Source organism: Epinephelus lanceolatus, chromosome 2 (assembly GCF_041903045.1).
Source record: "Epinephelus lanceolatus isolate andai-2023 chromosome 2, ASM4190304v1, whole genome shotgun sequence".
NCBI classification, from domain to species: Eukaryota; Metazoa; Chordata; class Actinopteri; order Perciformes; family Serranidae; genus Epinephelus; species Epinephelus lanceolatus.
In genome coordinates this window covers 2,467,008-2,484,111 of record NC_135735.1, presented here as the reverse complement: position 1 = coordinate 2,484,111, position 17,104 = coordinate 2,467,008, and the positions used below count along the sequence as shown (strand labels likewise).

General features: G+C 39.1%; 1 protein-coding gene across 1 annotated transcript; it reads left to right on the top strand.

Annotated features, from left to right (window-relative positions):
* The first annotated feature begins 10,795 nt into the window (after positions 1-10,795).
* On the top strand, positions 10,796-13,255 carry LOC117258777 (uncharacterized). Its single transcript, XM_033629948.2, has 3 exons — positions 10,796-10,954; positions 11,050-11,176; positions 12,780-13,255. The coding sequence occupies exons 1-3, from the start codon at positions 10,894-10,896 to the stop codon at positions 12,913-12,915; spliced, it is 324 nt and encodes a 107-aa protein (XP_033485839.1). The 5' UTR covers positions 10,796-10,893; the 3' UTR covers positions 12,916-13,255.
* Positions 13,256-17,104: the final 3,849 nt, after the last annotated feature.

Genomic DNA, 17,104 nt, shown 5'->3' with positions numbered 1-17,104 from the left:
GAGAAGTGAGGCCTGAGGGTGCCTCCAGCAGGACTTTTACACTCGCTCCGTTCTGTAGAGAACCACATCTGGTGTCATGTGAAGGTCAGGTGGAGAAACAGCTGTGTGAAAATTATCTAGAGACTCATATGTTTGTTCTCAGTGTGCGAAAGGCGTCTGAAAGTGGCAAAAGAAAAGTGATGTCACTCCAGGTTTCAAAGAGTTAAAGTAAGAAACGCAAGTACTTCTTCCATCTCTAGAAACATTATACACTGGCGTGTAAAAGTTTGGGCACCCCTGGTCAAAATTTTGTTTACTGTGAACAGTTAAGTGAGTAGAAGATGAACTGATCTCCAAAAGGCATGAAGTTAAAGATGAAACATGCTTTTCAACACTTCAAGCAAAATTTAAATATTAATTTTGTTTTTACAATTTTAGAGTAAAAAAAAAAAGAGGAGCACAATGCAAAAGTTTGGGCACCCTGAGACATCTGAGCTCTCAGACAGCTGTTACCAGGGTCTCAGACCTTAATGAGCTTGTTGGAGCTCTGGCTTGTTCACAGTCATCGTTAGGAAAGGCCAGGTGATGCAAATTTCAACTGACTCCTGAAAGCTTGTCCCAACAATCAGCAGCCATGGGCTCCTCTAAACAGCTGCCTAGCACTCTGAAAACTAAAAGACCTGATGAAGACTAGAAGAAGACAGCAAAGTGTTTTCAGGGAGCTGTTTCCTCAGTTGGTCATGTCATTTAGAAATGGCAGTTAACAGGAACTGTGGAGGTCAAGCTGAAAACTTTGTGAGAGAGCTGCTCGTAGGATTGTTAGAAAGGCAAATCAAACCCTTGTTTGACTGCAAAAGACCTGCAGGAAGATTGATCAGACTCTGGAGTGGTGGTGCACTGTTCTACTGTGCAGACACACCTGGACAAATATGACCTTCATGGAAGAGTCATCAGAAGAAAACCTTTCCTGTGTCCTCACCACAACATTCAGCCTCACAAGTTTGCAAAGGAACATCTGAACATCTGATGCTTTTTGGAAACAAGTCCTGTGGACTGATGAAGGTAAAACAGAACTTTCTGGACACAATGAGCAAAGGGACACCTGTCCAACTGTTAAACACGGGGGTGGATGGATGATGCTTTGGGCTTGTGTTGCAACCAGTGGCACGGGGAACATTTTACATGTAGAGGGAAGAATGGATTCAGTTAAATTCCAACAAATTCTGGAAGCAATATTAGGCTACAAACATTAGGCTCAAATGTCCACTGAGGTTGAAAGTTGTTGCCTCTTGGTCTGTAATTTTCGACCCATGCACACTGCATGAAGACAAATGAGCAGAAGCACTGCTGGGTCTCAGTCACATATCAGTGCTCTCTGGATACTTCAGGTGCACTGTTTTTATTCCATCTTGTGAAGGGCTCATTGCACAAGTGAAGTATGCTCTCAATCAAAAAATGTAAAATGCACGTCTCCTTCAAAAACTATCCACACCGTAGGGTTTGTGCAAAAATTAAAATGCCTTTATTTGACATGGCAATATAGATTAAAAAGACCAACGCAGGCCTTCATCAGGGTTGCTGTCTGCTGTTATTCTGCAAACCACAATTAGGTTTTTGTGAACAAAATTATCTTTGGTGTCTTTTTTCCATCTGGTGCAGAGTAACTTAAAGTAACTTTTTAAATAACATACTTTTTAATCTTTGGGTTTGGGGGAGGTATCAGGTATTTTTAACCATCCCCTCCAAGTCAGCTCATATATTATGTCACTATAGAAATGTTAATATGATACATATGACATGTACAAATGTAACGCATCTATAGTTTGAAAAACACTCGGCGCCAACATCTTCTGCTGGTGACAAGGCTGTGTGTTACGATGAGGGGTTGATGCTTCAGGATGGTGATGTCAGTTCTGTAGATTTACAGGTGAACTGATTATTTCTGCCTAAATTATTATTAGATATGTTATGGATTTTCAAGGTACTGGGATGAAGAGTCATTACAAACTCTGTGCAGCCAAATAAACATTGTTCAAACCCACTGTTTGAACAATGGTGAACTTAGGTGAAGACTAATGAGGATCCATAATAAAACATAAACATAAAACACAAAAATAAAAATAATAAAAATATTTATTAGATCTGAAAGTGTTGAAAGATTTCAAAATGGCTGAAATTTGGGGGGGAAATTAGCCACAAGACATGTAGCATGTTTTCATTTGATGCAAGAAAGATGGCAGCCTCTGTGTGACACTCTCTTAACTACAAATGATTTGTTACACATTTTATAGTTCAAATACAATTTCTAATAAGTACATATCACCATCATCTGCGTTGTTGTGAAATATAAACCAAACACACTTTATATGCTGTATATATGGTAGATACAATATACAGCATGTACAGAATGGTAACAGACAAATACTGTATATTGAATATTGTTTATTGTTTAGTTTAGTTTCAGATCTATACAGTCACTACAGTTGCGTCAGTACGAAACGTATGACTGTGTGTAGAAAGATTTTTTCAGGCTGCTTAAAACTTCTTTATTTGGGTAAACTGTACTTTAAATCGAGGGCTTAGGTTTGTTTTTAACATTTGGATGCAGACACATATGAAACAGGGAATCTGGGTGTTGTCTACCAGAAAAGAATATGAGCATCAGACACTTGATTTACTGCATTATGGTGAATATTTAATGAACCAATTTGTGCATTTCTGCATCAGTTAATTTTGTCAAAATAAAAGTCCTTTGCTACTTTAGTGTTTTTCAAGGGAGGGACAAAGCCGCATGTTTGAAATATTGAAATACTGCACACACACACACACACACACACACACACACACACACACCCCACCACCACCACCACCAAAAAAAATCTACAGCTATACATTAAAAACCCTGACCGTGACCGTGCATCATAGCGAGAAGCCACGCATATCACATGAAACAGTAGAATTATAGCTTTCCGACACTTGTTGGTAATCCAATGTTTTCATAGCGAAAAAAAAATGATAAAGTTACACTGAAATGATGTATAACAGAGCTTTCATACAGCTTTGCACACACATTACTGTTGGATGGATTACTCATGAATGCAGGCTCGCACAGAAATGCCACGCATATCACATGAAAGCGCAGGGCCACACACATCATTGTGCTGTCATCCCATCATGCTATAAATCCAGATCAATTGTCTACAAAATAAAAACCTGACAAATTTCTTTACAACCCATGATACAGATCTTGTTATCAGTCACTTCATATAGTAAGGAATATCGTATCTTACCACGTCTTGGGCTTGCGTGTGTTTCTCCCTGTCTATCCACATTTGTAGTCCAGCTTTCAAGATGCAAATATCTCCATATTGTCCAGTTGACACTCGTCAAACTTTGTATGACAAGACCAGCCACTTCACCTTTGCGCACCCAGACAACTGTAGCCTAATTATGCATGCTGACAGGGCCGTAGTCACCATATACATTGAGGGGGACATGTGCCCCCCCACCAATGCCCAAAATGTCCCCCCAATATATAACTGAAACTGAAAAACAAATATTATCTTGGAGGACATCATTGCACTTGGGTGACTATTTTTCTATGATCTTAGATGTAAATATTGCATGTTTCTTTCAGATAAAACACATTTTTGACTTGTGAATGAATCAATGGAATTTCTTGCAATAATGAAAAAATACTGTCAATCATGTCCGCCTGGCACAAACCACATGTTTCGGACAGCTGTGAAGTGACAGAATGCCCCAGCATCATGGTTCTTATATTGCCAGATTCCAGAGAGTCTCCCCTCTTCATATATGGCAGAATATGTCAACTTCCAACTTGCTATGGTGAGATACATGTAAAAATGTAAGAATTTAGTCACACAGATTTGTTTTTTTCATTGATATAAAAATTAATATAAAATATAAAAAAGGCCTAGGGTTAATGTATAACCAATGATTACAGATAAATGTCATACCAATAATGTGTCTTTAAAACTGTCTGCCTCAGATTTGTTTTCCTGGTTTCACTTCCTCGTCTCTCTTCAGCAGCCTTTCTACGAACACGTTTCAATACTCAGTAGTAGACAGAACAGTTTAGAATTCAGAGGAAGAAGAAAGGAAAGCAAACTTTCTTCCTCATCCTCAAAATTGAGTCAGATTTCTCTGACATCACTCTTCCTCCGCTAAAGTCTCCTAACACATGTCATGACAGTGATGAAACATTTATTTTCTCAATTATGTGACATTTCATCAACTTCTACTGTAGAAATATTACTCATTCAGATGTTTCCTTTTGTGACGTGTGGTGCAGAGAGGGAACCCAGGAGCGGAAACGGAGCAGGTTAGAACAATGATTTATTTAACAAAGGGGCAAGTGAATCCACAAAAAATCAAAATTGCCAGAGTCCTTCAAAAAGAACACAAAAGACATCCAGAGAGTGCTGGGCTGTGAGGGCACGGGAGGCACTGAAAAAGACGGAGGAGAGACACGGTTACAAAAACTCACCAAAATGCACAAGAGAAAATTCACAATGTTACCAAACGGGAGCCAAGCTGATACCACGGAGGTTCTCTGTATACTCTGGCGTCGAGGAGTGTCTCAGCAGGCTTAAAGTAGGCGGCTTGATTGGCAAAGCAGAAACAGGTGAGTCCAATCACTCCTCGACGCAGCAGGTGGGAAGGGTGCCTCTGGAGGAACAAAAGTCAAGTTACCCAAACAACCACACACAACCGGAACATACTATCAAAATAAAAGCAGCGAGATACAAACCACAACACCTTTGTGTCACAGTTCTCAGTTAAACTCCCCACGAGTAAAAGTCCTGCATTCAAAACCCTACTTGAGTAAAAGGATTAAGCAATTTGGGGGGCGGGGGGGACGATGCCCCTTGTTGGCAAAATAACCAGAATATTCACCCCTTTTGCTATGAAGCCCCATCCATTACCTTCAGAAGCCACATAATTAGTTAAATAAGATCCACCTGTGAGCAATCTAAGTGTCTAAGTGTCACATGATCTCAGTATATATATATATATATATATATATATGTATATACACCTGTTCTGATTGGCCCCAGAGTCAACACCAGTGCAACACCTACTGTATAAGCAAGCAACACTATGAAGACCAAGGAGCTCTCCAAACAGGTCAGAGGCAAAGTTGTGGAGAAGTACAGATCATTGTTGAGTTCTGAAAAATATCCCAAACTTGAACACCCCACAGAGTACGATTAAATCCATTAATAGAAAATGGAAAGATTATGCCACCACAACAAACCTGCCAAAAGAGGGTCACCCACCAAACCTGACTGACCAGGAAAGCAGGGCATTAATCAGAGAGGCAACCAAGAAGCCAAAGATAACCCTGAAGGAGACTGTAGTATCTGTCCGTAGGACCACTAGAAGCCGTACACTCCACAGAGCTGGGCTTTATGGACGAGTGGCAGGAAAAACCTTAAAGAAAATAATAAGGCAGAATGTTTGGATTTTGCCAAAAGGCATATTGAAGACTCCTCAAACATATGGAGGAAGGTACTCTGGTCAGATAAGATTAAAATTGAACTTTTTGGCCATTAAGGACAACGTTATATCTGGTGCAGACCCAACACCTTTCATCATGCTGAGAACACCATCCCCACCATGAAGCATGGTGGTGGCAGCATCATGCTGTGGGGATGTTTGTCATTGGCAGGGAAACTGGTCCGCGGGGACTTTGCGTACTTTGCAGCACGTCTTTGGGGTTCCCCAGGGAATTATACTCGGCCCACTACTCTTTCTCTTGTATAGTAAAGACCTACCATTTTTATGTAAACATGTGTTCTTAATGCCAACAAAGAAGTATATTCTTCTTCTCTGACTTAATGACTATCGGTGTCAGCAATCAAAATTGCACTTACTTAAAAATACAGAAGTATTAGCGACAAAATGAACTTCAAATGTACAGTTTGAAATGAAGTGAAGCAGAAGTGTAAAGAAACGTGAAATAGAAATATTCGAGTAACATACAATTGCACTAAAATATGGCACTTGTAAAACACTTAGTCACTTTCCAGCACTTCTTTGGGGTTCCTCAGGGAATCATACTTGTCCCATTACTCTTCCTCTTGTAAATTAATGAATGACCCTGTAAAGCTAAGTAGTCCAACTGTGTTTTTCATGCCAACAGAGAAGTAACATTCTTCTTTTCTTTTTTTTCTCACTTTTTATTTCTTTTTTTTTTTTTGACATGGCACAGACATGAAAAAAAAAAACAATAAATTACAATAATGATGATAATAAAGTAACCTCCATCTTCAGCCTAGTACAGCATCGTAATTTCATTAGGTACATCCATGCCAACCTGCCCCATCAACAAAGCATAAACCACAATCCATATTGTCAAAATGTTCGTTACAAATCATGTTTTCAACATACACACCATGGATTGTATCATCCTCGTGGCACTCCTTCCCATTATATAACTTGTCAAGACCAGTAACATGGAGGGCAAGTACAGGTGAAATAAAATAAACCCAACAAAAAACTATTAATTAAAGGAAGAGGGGTAAAAAAAACAGAAAAAAACTATATATAACAAATTCATAAAGGATCCCTGCTCCAAGTTAAGTCATAAAAAAGAAAACTTATTTTATTGTGTTATGTAATAGCATCTTAGCTGGAGTCCATCTCTTAATAAACTTAGGTTTTTGAAGCTTCACTTCATATGTTATTTGTTCCATTTCATATATGTCTCCTACTTTTTGTAACCACAAGCTATAGGTCGGCGGGTTGGGCTTTAACCAATTCAGCGTGAGTAACATTCTTCTTAACTGACTAAATGATGACTAACAGTGTCAGTGTCTGCTCAAGTAAAAGTACAGATGTATTAGCAACAAAAGGTACTTCAAAAGTAAAAGCACTCAGAATGCAGAGTGGTGACTCTCAGTGTTTTACTGTTATAAGATAAGATAAGATAAGATAAGATAAGATAAGATACACATTTATTGATCCCATAATTGAGAAATTCCAGTGTTACAGCAGTCAGGGGAAAGAGTCAGATTAAAGATGTCAGTATTTAAAAACTTAAAAAACTTAAAAACACTAGGCATGCAGAAAAGTACAAAAGATACAAGAAACAGCAATAAATAATAACAATAATAATAATGAGCAGTGGATAAAAAGTGAGCAATGGATTAAAGTGAACATATTTAGTGCAAAGTGAATATTGAATGTGCAAATAAAGAACAACATGGGGGACAGCAATGCTTATAGTGGTGTCTATAAAGTGTCCATGGTGCAGTTTACTGTGAGCAGTGCTGGTTATGTAGCCTGACAGCAGCAGGCAGGAAGGACCTGTGATAGCGTTCCTTCACACACTTTGGGTGAATCAGTCTATCGCTGAAGGAGCTCTCCAGAGCTTTTATCTCCTCCTGCAGAGGATGGGAGTCATTAGTCCTCAGAGATGAGGGCTTGCCTGTAAAAGATGGCTGATGCCACCACAGTGTCAAAGAAGGTCTTCAGGAGCGCCCCCTGCACTCCAAAAGACCTGAGCCGCCTCAGCAGGTAGAGTCTGCTTTGGCCTTTCCTGTACAGTGCTGTTATGTGATCGGTCCAGTCCAGTTTATTGTTAAGATGAACACCCAGGTACTTATAAGATGTCACCATCTCAATGTCATTTGCCTGGATGTTCACCGGTGTTGGGGGGAGGAGTCTGCGCCTGCGGAGATCCACCACCAGCTCTTTGGTTTTCCCCGCGTTGATCTGAAGGTGGTTCCTCAGGCACCGGTCCACAAAGTCCTGGTTCAATTCTCTGTACTCCCTGTCGCCCCCATCTGTGATGAGGCCGACTATGGCAGAGTCATCAGAGAACTTCTGCAGGTGACAGGTGGGGGTGAAAAGTCTGCAGTGTAGAGGGTGAAGAGGAACGGTGTCAGCACCATCCCCTGTGGGGCCCCCGTACTGCAGACAACCAAGTCCGATACACAATTATTTTGTATATATATATTATTTTATATTACTGGATCATTATAATTAATGTATTTAAATGGATGCAGTATTTTAATGTTGCAGTTGATCTTAATGTGAAACATAACTAGTAGCTGCTCTTAAACACAAGTAAAAGGTACAAAGTTTCTCTGAGAAATGAAGTGAAGCTGAAGTGTAAAGTAGCATAAAATGGAAATATTCAAGTAACACACAAATGCCTCTAAATTGTACCAAAATACAGCACTTGAAATATACTTAGTTACATTCTAGTATTTTTGGGGGGTTCCTCAGGGAATCATACTCGACCCACTTCTCCTGTTCTGGCATATTAATGAAATGACCTTCTTTATGTAAATGTTTAGTGCTGTCTTTATGCCAGTAAAGAAGAATCGATCTTCTCAGATACAGCGCTGACTATCAGTGTGAAATCATTTACACTTCTAATAATATTGCTTCTATACTGAAGATTACAGGAACAAGAAAAAAAGTTTCACTTCACCTCATTAAATCTTGGTTAAAATCAGAATAATGAAGTACAAACATATTTAACATGAATGAACTTTTCTGTGCAACAACAGCCAAACTTTGTACTCAGAAACTCTGCAGTGCTATTTCTCAGATGAGGAAGTGAAAGTTATATAAAGGTTAACCAAATAACTCATGCCGTTGTAAGTCGACTCCTAATGTGATGATGACTACTACTGCTGCTAATGCTGACACTGCTACAACTAGGACTGCTACCAAAGTACTATTACTTAAACTGTACTACTCTAATGCTGAAAGAAGTATTCAAATACTTTACTTAAGTAGAAATATTACATCACAGTATAAAAATACTTCATTGCAGGTACAGTTTTCTGCATTTAAAACTTCACTACAAGTATAAGCAATTAACTGTACTTTAAGTATTCAAAGTAAAAGTACTCATAATGCAGAGAGGTGACTGTCAGTGTTTTACTCTTATATTAGAGGGTCATTATTATTATTGATTCATTAACATGGATGAAGTACTCTGATGTTGTAGTTCATCTCAATTTAAAAAAGTTATTTAAGTGTTGTGTATCTCATAAAGGAAATTCTCAAAATTGTACTCAAGTACAGTACTTAAGTACACTCATCGGCCACTTTATTAGGTACACATGTTCAACTGCTCATTAACACAAACAGCTAATCAGCCAATCAGGTGTCAGCAGCTCATTAACATTTAGTCATGTAGACATGGTGAAGACGAGCTGCTGAAGTTCAAACGGAGCATCAGAATGATGAAGAAAGGTGATTGAAGTGACTTTGAACGTGGCATGGTTGTTGGTGCCAGACGGGCTGGTCTGAGTATTTACTGGGATTTTCAGCACAACCATCTCTAGGGTTTACAGAGGATGGTCCCAAAAAGAGCAAATATCCAGTGAGCCAAAATGCCTTGTTGATGCCAGAGGTCAGAGGAGAATGGCCAGACTGGTTCAAGATGATAGAAAGGCAACAGGAAGTCAAATAAGCACTGGTTCCAACCAAGGTGTGCAGAAGAGCATCTCTGAAGCAACAACACCTTGTCCAACCTTGAAGCAGATGGGCTACAGCAGCAGAAGACCACACCAGGTGCCACTCCTGTCAGCTAACAACAGGAAACTGAGGCTACAATTCACCAAAACTGGACAATAGAAGATTGGAAAAACCACATTCAGATGGAAGCATGGATCCATCCTGCCTTGTATCAACGCTTCAGGCTGCTGCTGGTGGTGTAATGGTGTGGGGGAGATTTTCTTAGTACCAACTGAGCATGGTTTAAACACCACAGCCTACCTGAGTATTGTTGCTGAGCGTGTCCATCCCTTTATGACCACAGTGTACCCATCTTCTGATGGCTACTTCCAGCAGGATAACGCACCATGTCACAAAGCTCACATCATCTCAAACATGACAATGAGTTCACTGTACTCCAATGGCCTCCACAGTCACCAGATCTCAGTCCAATAGAGCACCTTTGGGATGTGCTGGAACGGGAGATTCTCATCATGGATCAACTGTGTGATGTCATCATGTCAATATGGACCAACATCTCTGAGGAATGTTTCCAGCACCTTGTTAAATCTGTGACACCAAGAATTAAAAAGGGGGTCCAACCTGGTACCAGCAAGGTGTACCTAATAAAGCGGCCGGTTAGTGTAAATGTGGTTACTCTCATCACTGCACTGCTACAACGGCCTCTTCCAGTGTTTGATATTGTCACTGCTATTGTAAGCAGATGTAACCTAAACCTACTACCTAAACTAATCCCTATGCTGCTACTACAGTAATACACAGACAGAGTGACAGAGCCTTTGCAGTCAGAGCTCCTCAACTCTGGAATGACCTGCCTGAGGAGATCAGGGCTGCAAACTCGGTCTCATCTTTCACTTCTGATTTCACTGATCTTAAGTGGTTGCAGTCTGCAGTCCTCACCACTAGACAACACAAAGTCCCCCTAAATCTGACACACTGAATGTGCTTTCAGTCATTTCAGCGCTTGCTGTGCTTATATTGCTGATTTTATTCTCTGTACAGTGAAGCAAAATGCAGTTAAGTGTGTAATCTGGGACACAAAGACAGATTTTGTGACTTTTATCACTTTATGTGGTGTCTGCTAAAAGTCCCTTCTTAATGTTTTAGCAGTTACATCCTGAGAACTGAATTTAGAAATGAAACCCCTCGTTACATTCTGTGTAAGGCTGTTTGCAGAATTGTTTTACATGTGATTATCAACCTCACGTTTTCTCTGTAATAACTGCTGAGACAAGTGCCGGAGAAAAGAGGAGGAAGCAGATGAGGAAACAAGCCGCTGTTTCTAAGAACATGAGTCTCTCTGATGGAGACGGGCTGTATATAAAGGGGAGGACAGATCAGGTTTGTCACACACATCACCTCTGAAGATTAAAGGCCTCAGATAAACAGAAGCTCCTCTGTCTCTGAACCATGAAGACTCTGGTGACTCTTGCACTTCTGACTCTGATCTGCTTCCTGCATCACAGCTCTGGTCAGTATCTCTGCTTCATTTCTCCGTGAGCTGTCAGCCTGAACTGTATGTGGTATTAAATCTGTGTGTGTGTGTGTGTGTGTGTGTGTTCACAGGAACAGTCGCAGTCAACGCTGTGACGAAAGATGGATGCTGTCCAGGCTCCAATCGAACACATATTCCTAAGGGATTTGTGAAAGACATGGTGAGGACCCCAAACGACTGCAATCCCAAGGCAATCGTGTAAGTATAGAAGGTGCATTAGGTTGTTCATGTGTTTATCACGTCCAGCCTGTGTGACGTGTTCTGTTACTGCAGTGACTTTACACTGAAAGGTTTTTAGACAAATGAGAGCAGCCTGCAGGTTTCTCAGCTCTTTAAAAGAAGCAATATTATAAGGTACAAATGCAGCACGTAATCAAATGTAATAAGTTACATTATTTATTACTTATTCAAAAGTAATCTTCCCAGCGCTGATCACAAGTTACAAACACTCTGTTACAAATAAAAGCTTGAAGTTTGAGCAGCAATGTGGCAGAGTTTCCACAAGAGGGAGCTGTTCAGTCATCCAGGATGTTGAACTGTCTCTGGTACTGTGTAAAGTACTGTTTATAAGTACTGTACTCAAGTTTTTCCACTTTCTGCTACCTTATATTTTCATTTCACTGCAGTTCAGATGGAAATTCTGCACGTTTTACTTCACTACATTTACACCTAACGCTTTTATGACTATGACTATTAACAAAATATGGCGTCTTTTGCAGATTAAACTACACAGCATTAAACAAAGCAGTTAAAATGAGCTCCACCTCAACAAGCTACAACTTTAAATTTCATTAATAATAAAAATATTCTGCTTGATATATTCAAGGCAGATTTCTTTATAGAGCACATTTAAAAACAAGAAACGTCAAGTGCTTCACAAAGATGCAAAAAAACACAAAAGGGATAAAATAAAAACATAAATAGGAGAATGTAAGTACAATTAATAACAGCATACGATATTCTGACAACATCTTAACACAAATAGCATTGCACAGAAAATACAGTGTGGTCAGGTGTGTCATCCTGATGAGAATTTAAAGGCCAAGGAAAAGAGATGGGTCTGAAGACGGATTCAAAAATAAAATTAAGGCAACTTTTTGCATCAGATTATTATCCAGCTGAAGCAGTCTTTGTATGAACTACTTAATTTTTGCAGGTAAAGTCAACTTTATTTTATAATGTAAATCAAGCAAATCTTATTATTTCTGAGAGTGTACACTTTAAACATTGATTCATGGGTTAGTGGAGAACGCTTAAAACAAAAAAGGTTTGCAGCGTCAAAAAAGTGTAAATAATTATTTTAAATAAATGAGTTTGAAATATATTACCACAACTTTTGGAAATCAAATATTCCAGAAATGAAACCACTTACATGCCTCTGTTTCATACTCTGATAATTCTTCACATAGTTCTTCACATCGGAGCGACGAACAATTCACAATTTTCCGTCAGGGATCAATAAAGTATTTCTGATTCTGATCAGGTACAACTGTGTTAAACTAAAGCAGTTTAATGCAGCAGTCCTGTGATAAATCCTCCGTCATCGAGTACGTTAATATTCAGTTTGTGCGGAATCAACTGTCCAATCATTGGTGGTGCTATTAACTGTATTGTGTTCTTATTATTTTGTCCACCTAATTTTAACCAATGAGTGAAGGTTAAATAACAGAAACACCTCACTATGAAACACAGTGATATAAAAGTATTGATTATGATGCTTTAAGTAAAAGTACTTGACCTGAAAATATTTATTTTACTGCTGGTTTTCTGCGTCAGTGACACTTAATTGTTTTATTGACAGGATCACGACTGTGTGTGAAGAGAAGTACTGCATCGATGCCAAGTGGACCTGGGTGAAGAAACGCCTGGAAGAATTTGAGACGTCCCAATCTGCCTTTAATATCCATAAGTGTGACAAGAAGGACCGAAACGTCTGATCTGATCATCATGTTTACATCCAGACTCTGTTCTGTATGAACCTCAGCTGATAATTAATGATCATTAATGATAACAGATGATGACTGATGATTTTACAGAGGAGTACAACTGACACTGTGACGCTGGAAAGTTTGATGTTAAATTCAGTTTAAAACATCTTAAAAATGTCTGAGCCTGAGTGGCGAGTGTCACATGACTGAACCAAACATAAGTGCATGTCTGACAGCTGTGTCCTAATTTTATATCATCGGTAGTTATTGGAGAATATGTGAAATTTATTATTTTATTTTGCTATAAAAAAGGTGCTGTCCCTTTCAGAATAAAAGCTTTATTTTTGTATTCAGTGTTCTGTGCATTTATTTTGGAGGCCGTGACTCAGAAGCCAAACAGAGCGAGACACAGAGTGACCTTCAGTCGGCTCTCTGAAGCTGTTTCATATTTATACTAAATAAAAATATGTATAGTTTTAAAGAAACTGCAGCTTCTGTGTCAAAACAGCAGAGGTGGAAAGTACATTTGCTTCAGGACAAGTTGGAGATGAACATTTTTCTACTCCATGCACATTTCACAGGTAAATATTAGACTTTTTACTGCACTACATTATTTCAATACCTTTAGTTACTTTGCAGATTAATCATACAAAATATGATGAACTGATAAATGATGATGTGTTATTAAAGACTAATCTACCCAGCAGTATATAAAGCTATAACTGGCATAACTGTTGGGGTCCCACAGGGGTCAGGATTAGGTCCACAACTGTTCATTTTGTACATAAATGATCTATGTATGGTGTCCAGATATTCGCACCGATGCTCTTTGTTCTGGGGAAAATCTGCAGCAGCTTTTGGAGGAAGTCACGACAGAAATTAATAAATTAAAACAATAAATTGTCTTTGAATTTGAACACATCTCAGGTTTTGTTGTTTAGAAGCCGCAGCACAGACGCAAAAGTACAGATGACAATTGATAATGTTGATGTGGAAAGAGTCTATGAAACTAAAATTCTGGGTGTGATTTTTTAATCGACAGGCTCTGCTGGAAACCTCAGATCAGTGAAGTCAGAACAAAGCTGGCGGAGAGCAAAACAAAACACATCTTGGACCATAAATCACGTCACATTCTGGATTCATCACTTGTATGACCATATTAGTATTACTGTGAGGAGGTTTGGGGCAACACTTACAAAAGCAACTCACAACCATTACACATCCTTTGAAAGACAGAACACAGTGTGGGGTACAGGGAACACATCAACACACTGTTTTTAAAGTCACAGGCTTTGAAAGTTTTAGATCTGGTCAAATTTAAAACTGCAATAATCATGTTTAAAGCGAGAAATAATTCACTTCTTTGCAACATTCAAAATGTGTTTTGTGACATGGAAAGGGGGGTTATGATTTAAGAGGAACATTTAATTTAAAACCAGTGTGTTTGTACAACTAAGAAGAGTGTGTGTATTTCAGTGTTCAAGGTGGACGTGTGGAACAGACTGTGTTTTTGCCAGATATATAGATGTGGACAGGTTGTGTTGGGGAGAGCATATTTATTCTGTAACACTGGGTGGGACTTTGACTGTAAATAAACTGGGTTTATTACTTATTTATTTGATTGGGGGGTAAACAGACCGCAACAGTTGTATATTGTAAATAAATTTGGGAATTTGTTGAAATAATATTTCAGTTAAAAGAATAAATGTAAGAAAGAGGTACCTGCTGCTTCTCAGACACTGTTATCTTCGTCCTGTTTGTTTTTTATTATGTTTTATTCAAGTTCAAAGCAAAGACATTCATTCATTCATTCATTCATTAAAATGAGCTCCATCTTCACCAGCTGCAACACTAAAGTGATAAAAGCATTAATGCATCAGTGATTATAATCCAGTGATATAACCTATGTCATCCTGAACACTTTCAGTTAATTTTGATGTTAATACTTTTGTACTTTTCAGTAACATGTTGAACGCAGGACTCATCTCGTGACAGAGTGTCTCTCCACTGTTGCTATTTTAACTCCAGTAAAAGCTCTGAGTGCGTCCTCCTCACTACTGCTGTTTTGGTTGCCATGCAAATATGTATGCAGATTTTGGACATTTCCATAATTATGTAAATGTTGTACGTAAGCGAATTTCAGTGTTGAGCTCCAAGAATAAAACCTGTTGAGGCAGAGACAGCAGCAGTTAGAGAGCTGATTCTGATCTTAAAATCATTACATTAAATCATCTCATAATGATCATACTGTCAGAGAACGATTTGGCTGATGCTGTAATAAAACCAGCTCAGTCACCAGAAGAAAATAAAAGCAGTGTATATTTCTACAAACCATGAATATGTTACATTTCAATCAGGAGAGACTTAATATTTATTAATCCATAGTCAAACAGTTGCAATCTAAAACAAAATTATATGCTCATTCTACATGAACTATAAAAACTCTGAATAAACTATATATTTAAAAAATCAATGAAATTAATAATTTCTTATTCTCTTTGATATTTTTGTCACACAGGTGTGCAGTGATGATTGTTGGTAACATGTATGCTGATGTTGCCTAATGTCAAGTCTCTATTTGATCATGTGACCTGACGATACGATACAGGAGCGGTGCAAAATCTGTCAACACGGACACTTGGGCCGTGACTTCCACGACAGACACTGACAACAAAAGGCATCATTTCACCTCGGGATGATATTGAGCTGGGCGCCGTCAGTGTATAATGGTGCCTGATGACATCAGGGGGAAACGCAGCCGACAACAACATCGCTTAACGTCGCCAAAGTCAGAGTGGGGGAGTCCAGTGTTCGCTTCCTGCATGAATGTAAAGCCAAAATCTGTTCTTTTTTTGTAAACATATCCCCGTTCATTTGTTGTTGATGGAAAAAAAACATCAGTTGGCGATGTTGTACCGACATAGTGCTTTTATTTTGAAAGAGACTGTATGCAAACAGAAGTGTATTTTGAAAACAGACAATGCATGTAACAGGCTGAAGTTGACACGGCGTCCCAGAACGTCAACAACCAACACACCCAGGGTACCTTGGACGTCATACAGTATGTGGACGTGGAAAGTCCATGACCAAACGTGGACACGTGATGAGGTCACAGTGAAGATGAGTTGTGCAACCAGTGTAACAAGTACACCACGACAGCAGCAGGTTTACTGTAACAGCACAAGTGACAAATTGTTCTCATATCCAGTTTACAGTACAGTATTTGTGTCTGAGATCTTGTGGAGTAAAAGTATAAAGTACCAGAAAACAGAATTACTCAAGTACAAGTACCTAAAATTGTACTTGAGTCCAGTACTCGAGTAAATGCACTGTTTAAAACATATGATATGATCTTGTTCACTAATCGTCTGACTGCTTGTATTATTGATGAGGTCATTCAGGACACATGCAAATCAATCATGTCATGTCCGTCCTACGTCTGCGTTCGTGTCCTCCTCGGTGAGGACAGCAGGTGGTGCAGGGTGGAGGAGAAAGAGGAGGTGGTGACGGACAACAGCCAGTGAGTGTTTGTGACTTTTCAATGTCTCCATTGTTTGGTGGTTTGAGTGAAAGTAACAGCGCCAGCATCATCATCATCATCATCATCATCATCGTCATCATCAGTGTTTGAAGAAGTTCTGTCGAGGCAGAAAGAGGCGCTTCATAAACACTCCATCTGTCACTCCAAACACCAACAACAGATGTCGGCGTGAGGAGAGTTTCCAATGCATCAGTGGACAAACTGCACACACTGACTGAAACTAAATGTTCTGTTCAGCATTTATTAAAACTAAAAGACTGTGAGACAGAAAAAACACTGAACGCTGCGTTTAAAGCAGCTGAATGAAAGTTCAGACTGACAGCTAATGTCAGAAATAATATTCCATAAAAGCTGTGATTAACAGATGCCAAACGAGGCCCATCATGACAGCACTGGAGTGCAAATACTTTGAGGACAAATTCTGCTTCAGTATTTCCATTTCCTGCTACTCTCTCCTCCATCTCAGACTTAATGTACTTTTTACTGCATGACATGTCCGACAGCTTTCAGTTTTTTATCTCCTCCCTGTCCAGTAAAAACCATGAATCTCCAGATGTGTTGATGTTCAATGTTTGTGATAAACTGAAGGATGAAGTGTTCATTAATGTGTTGGAAAATTCTCCTTCTTTTTTAGCTGAATAAACTCTCTAAAAACCA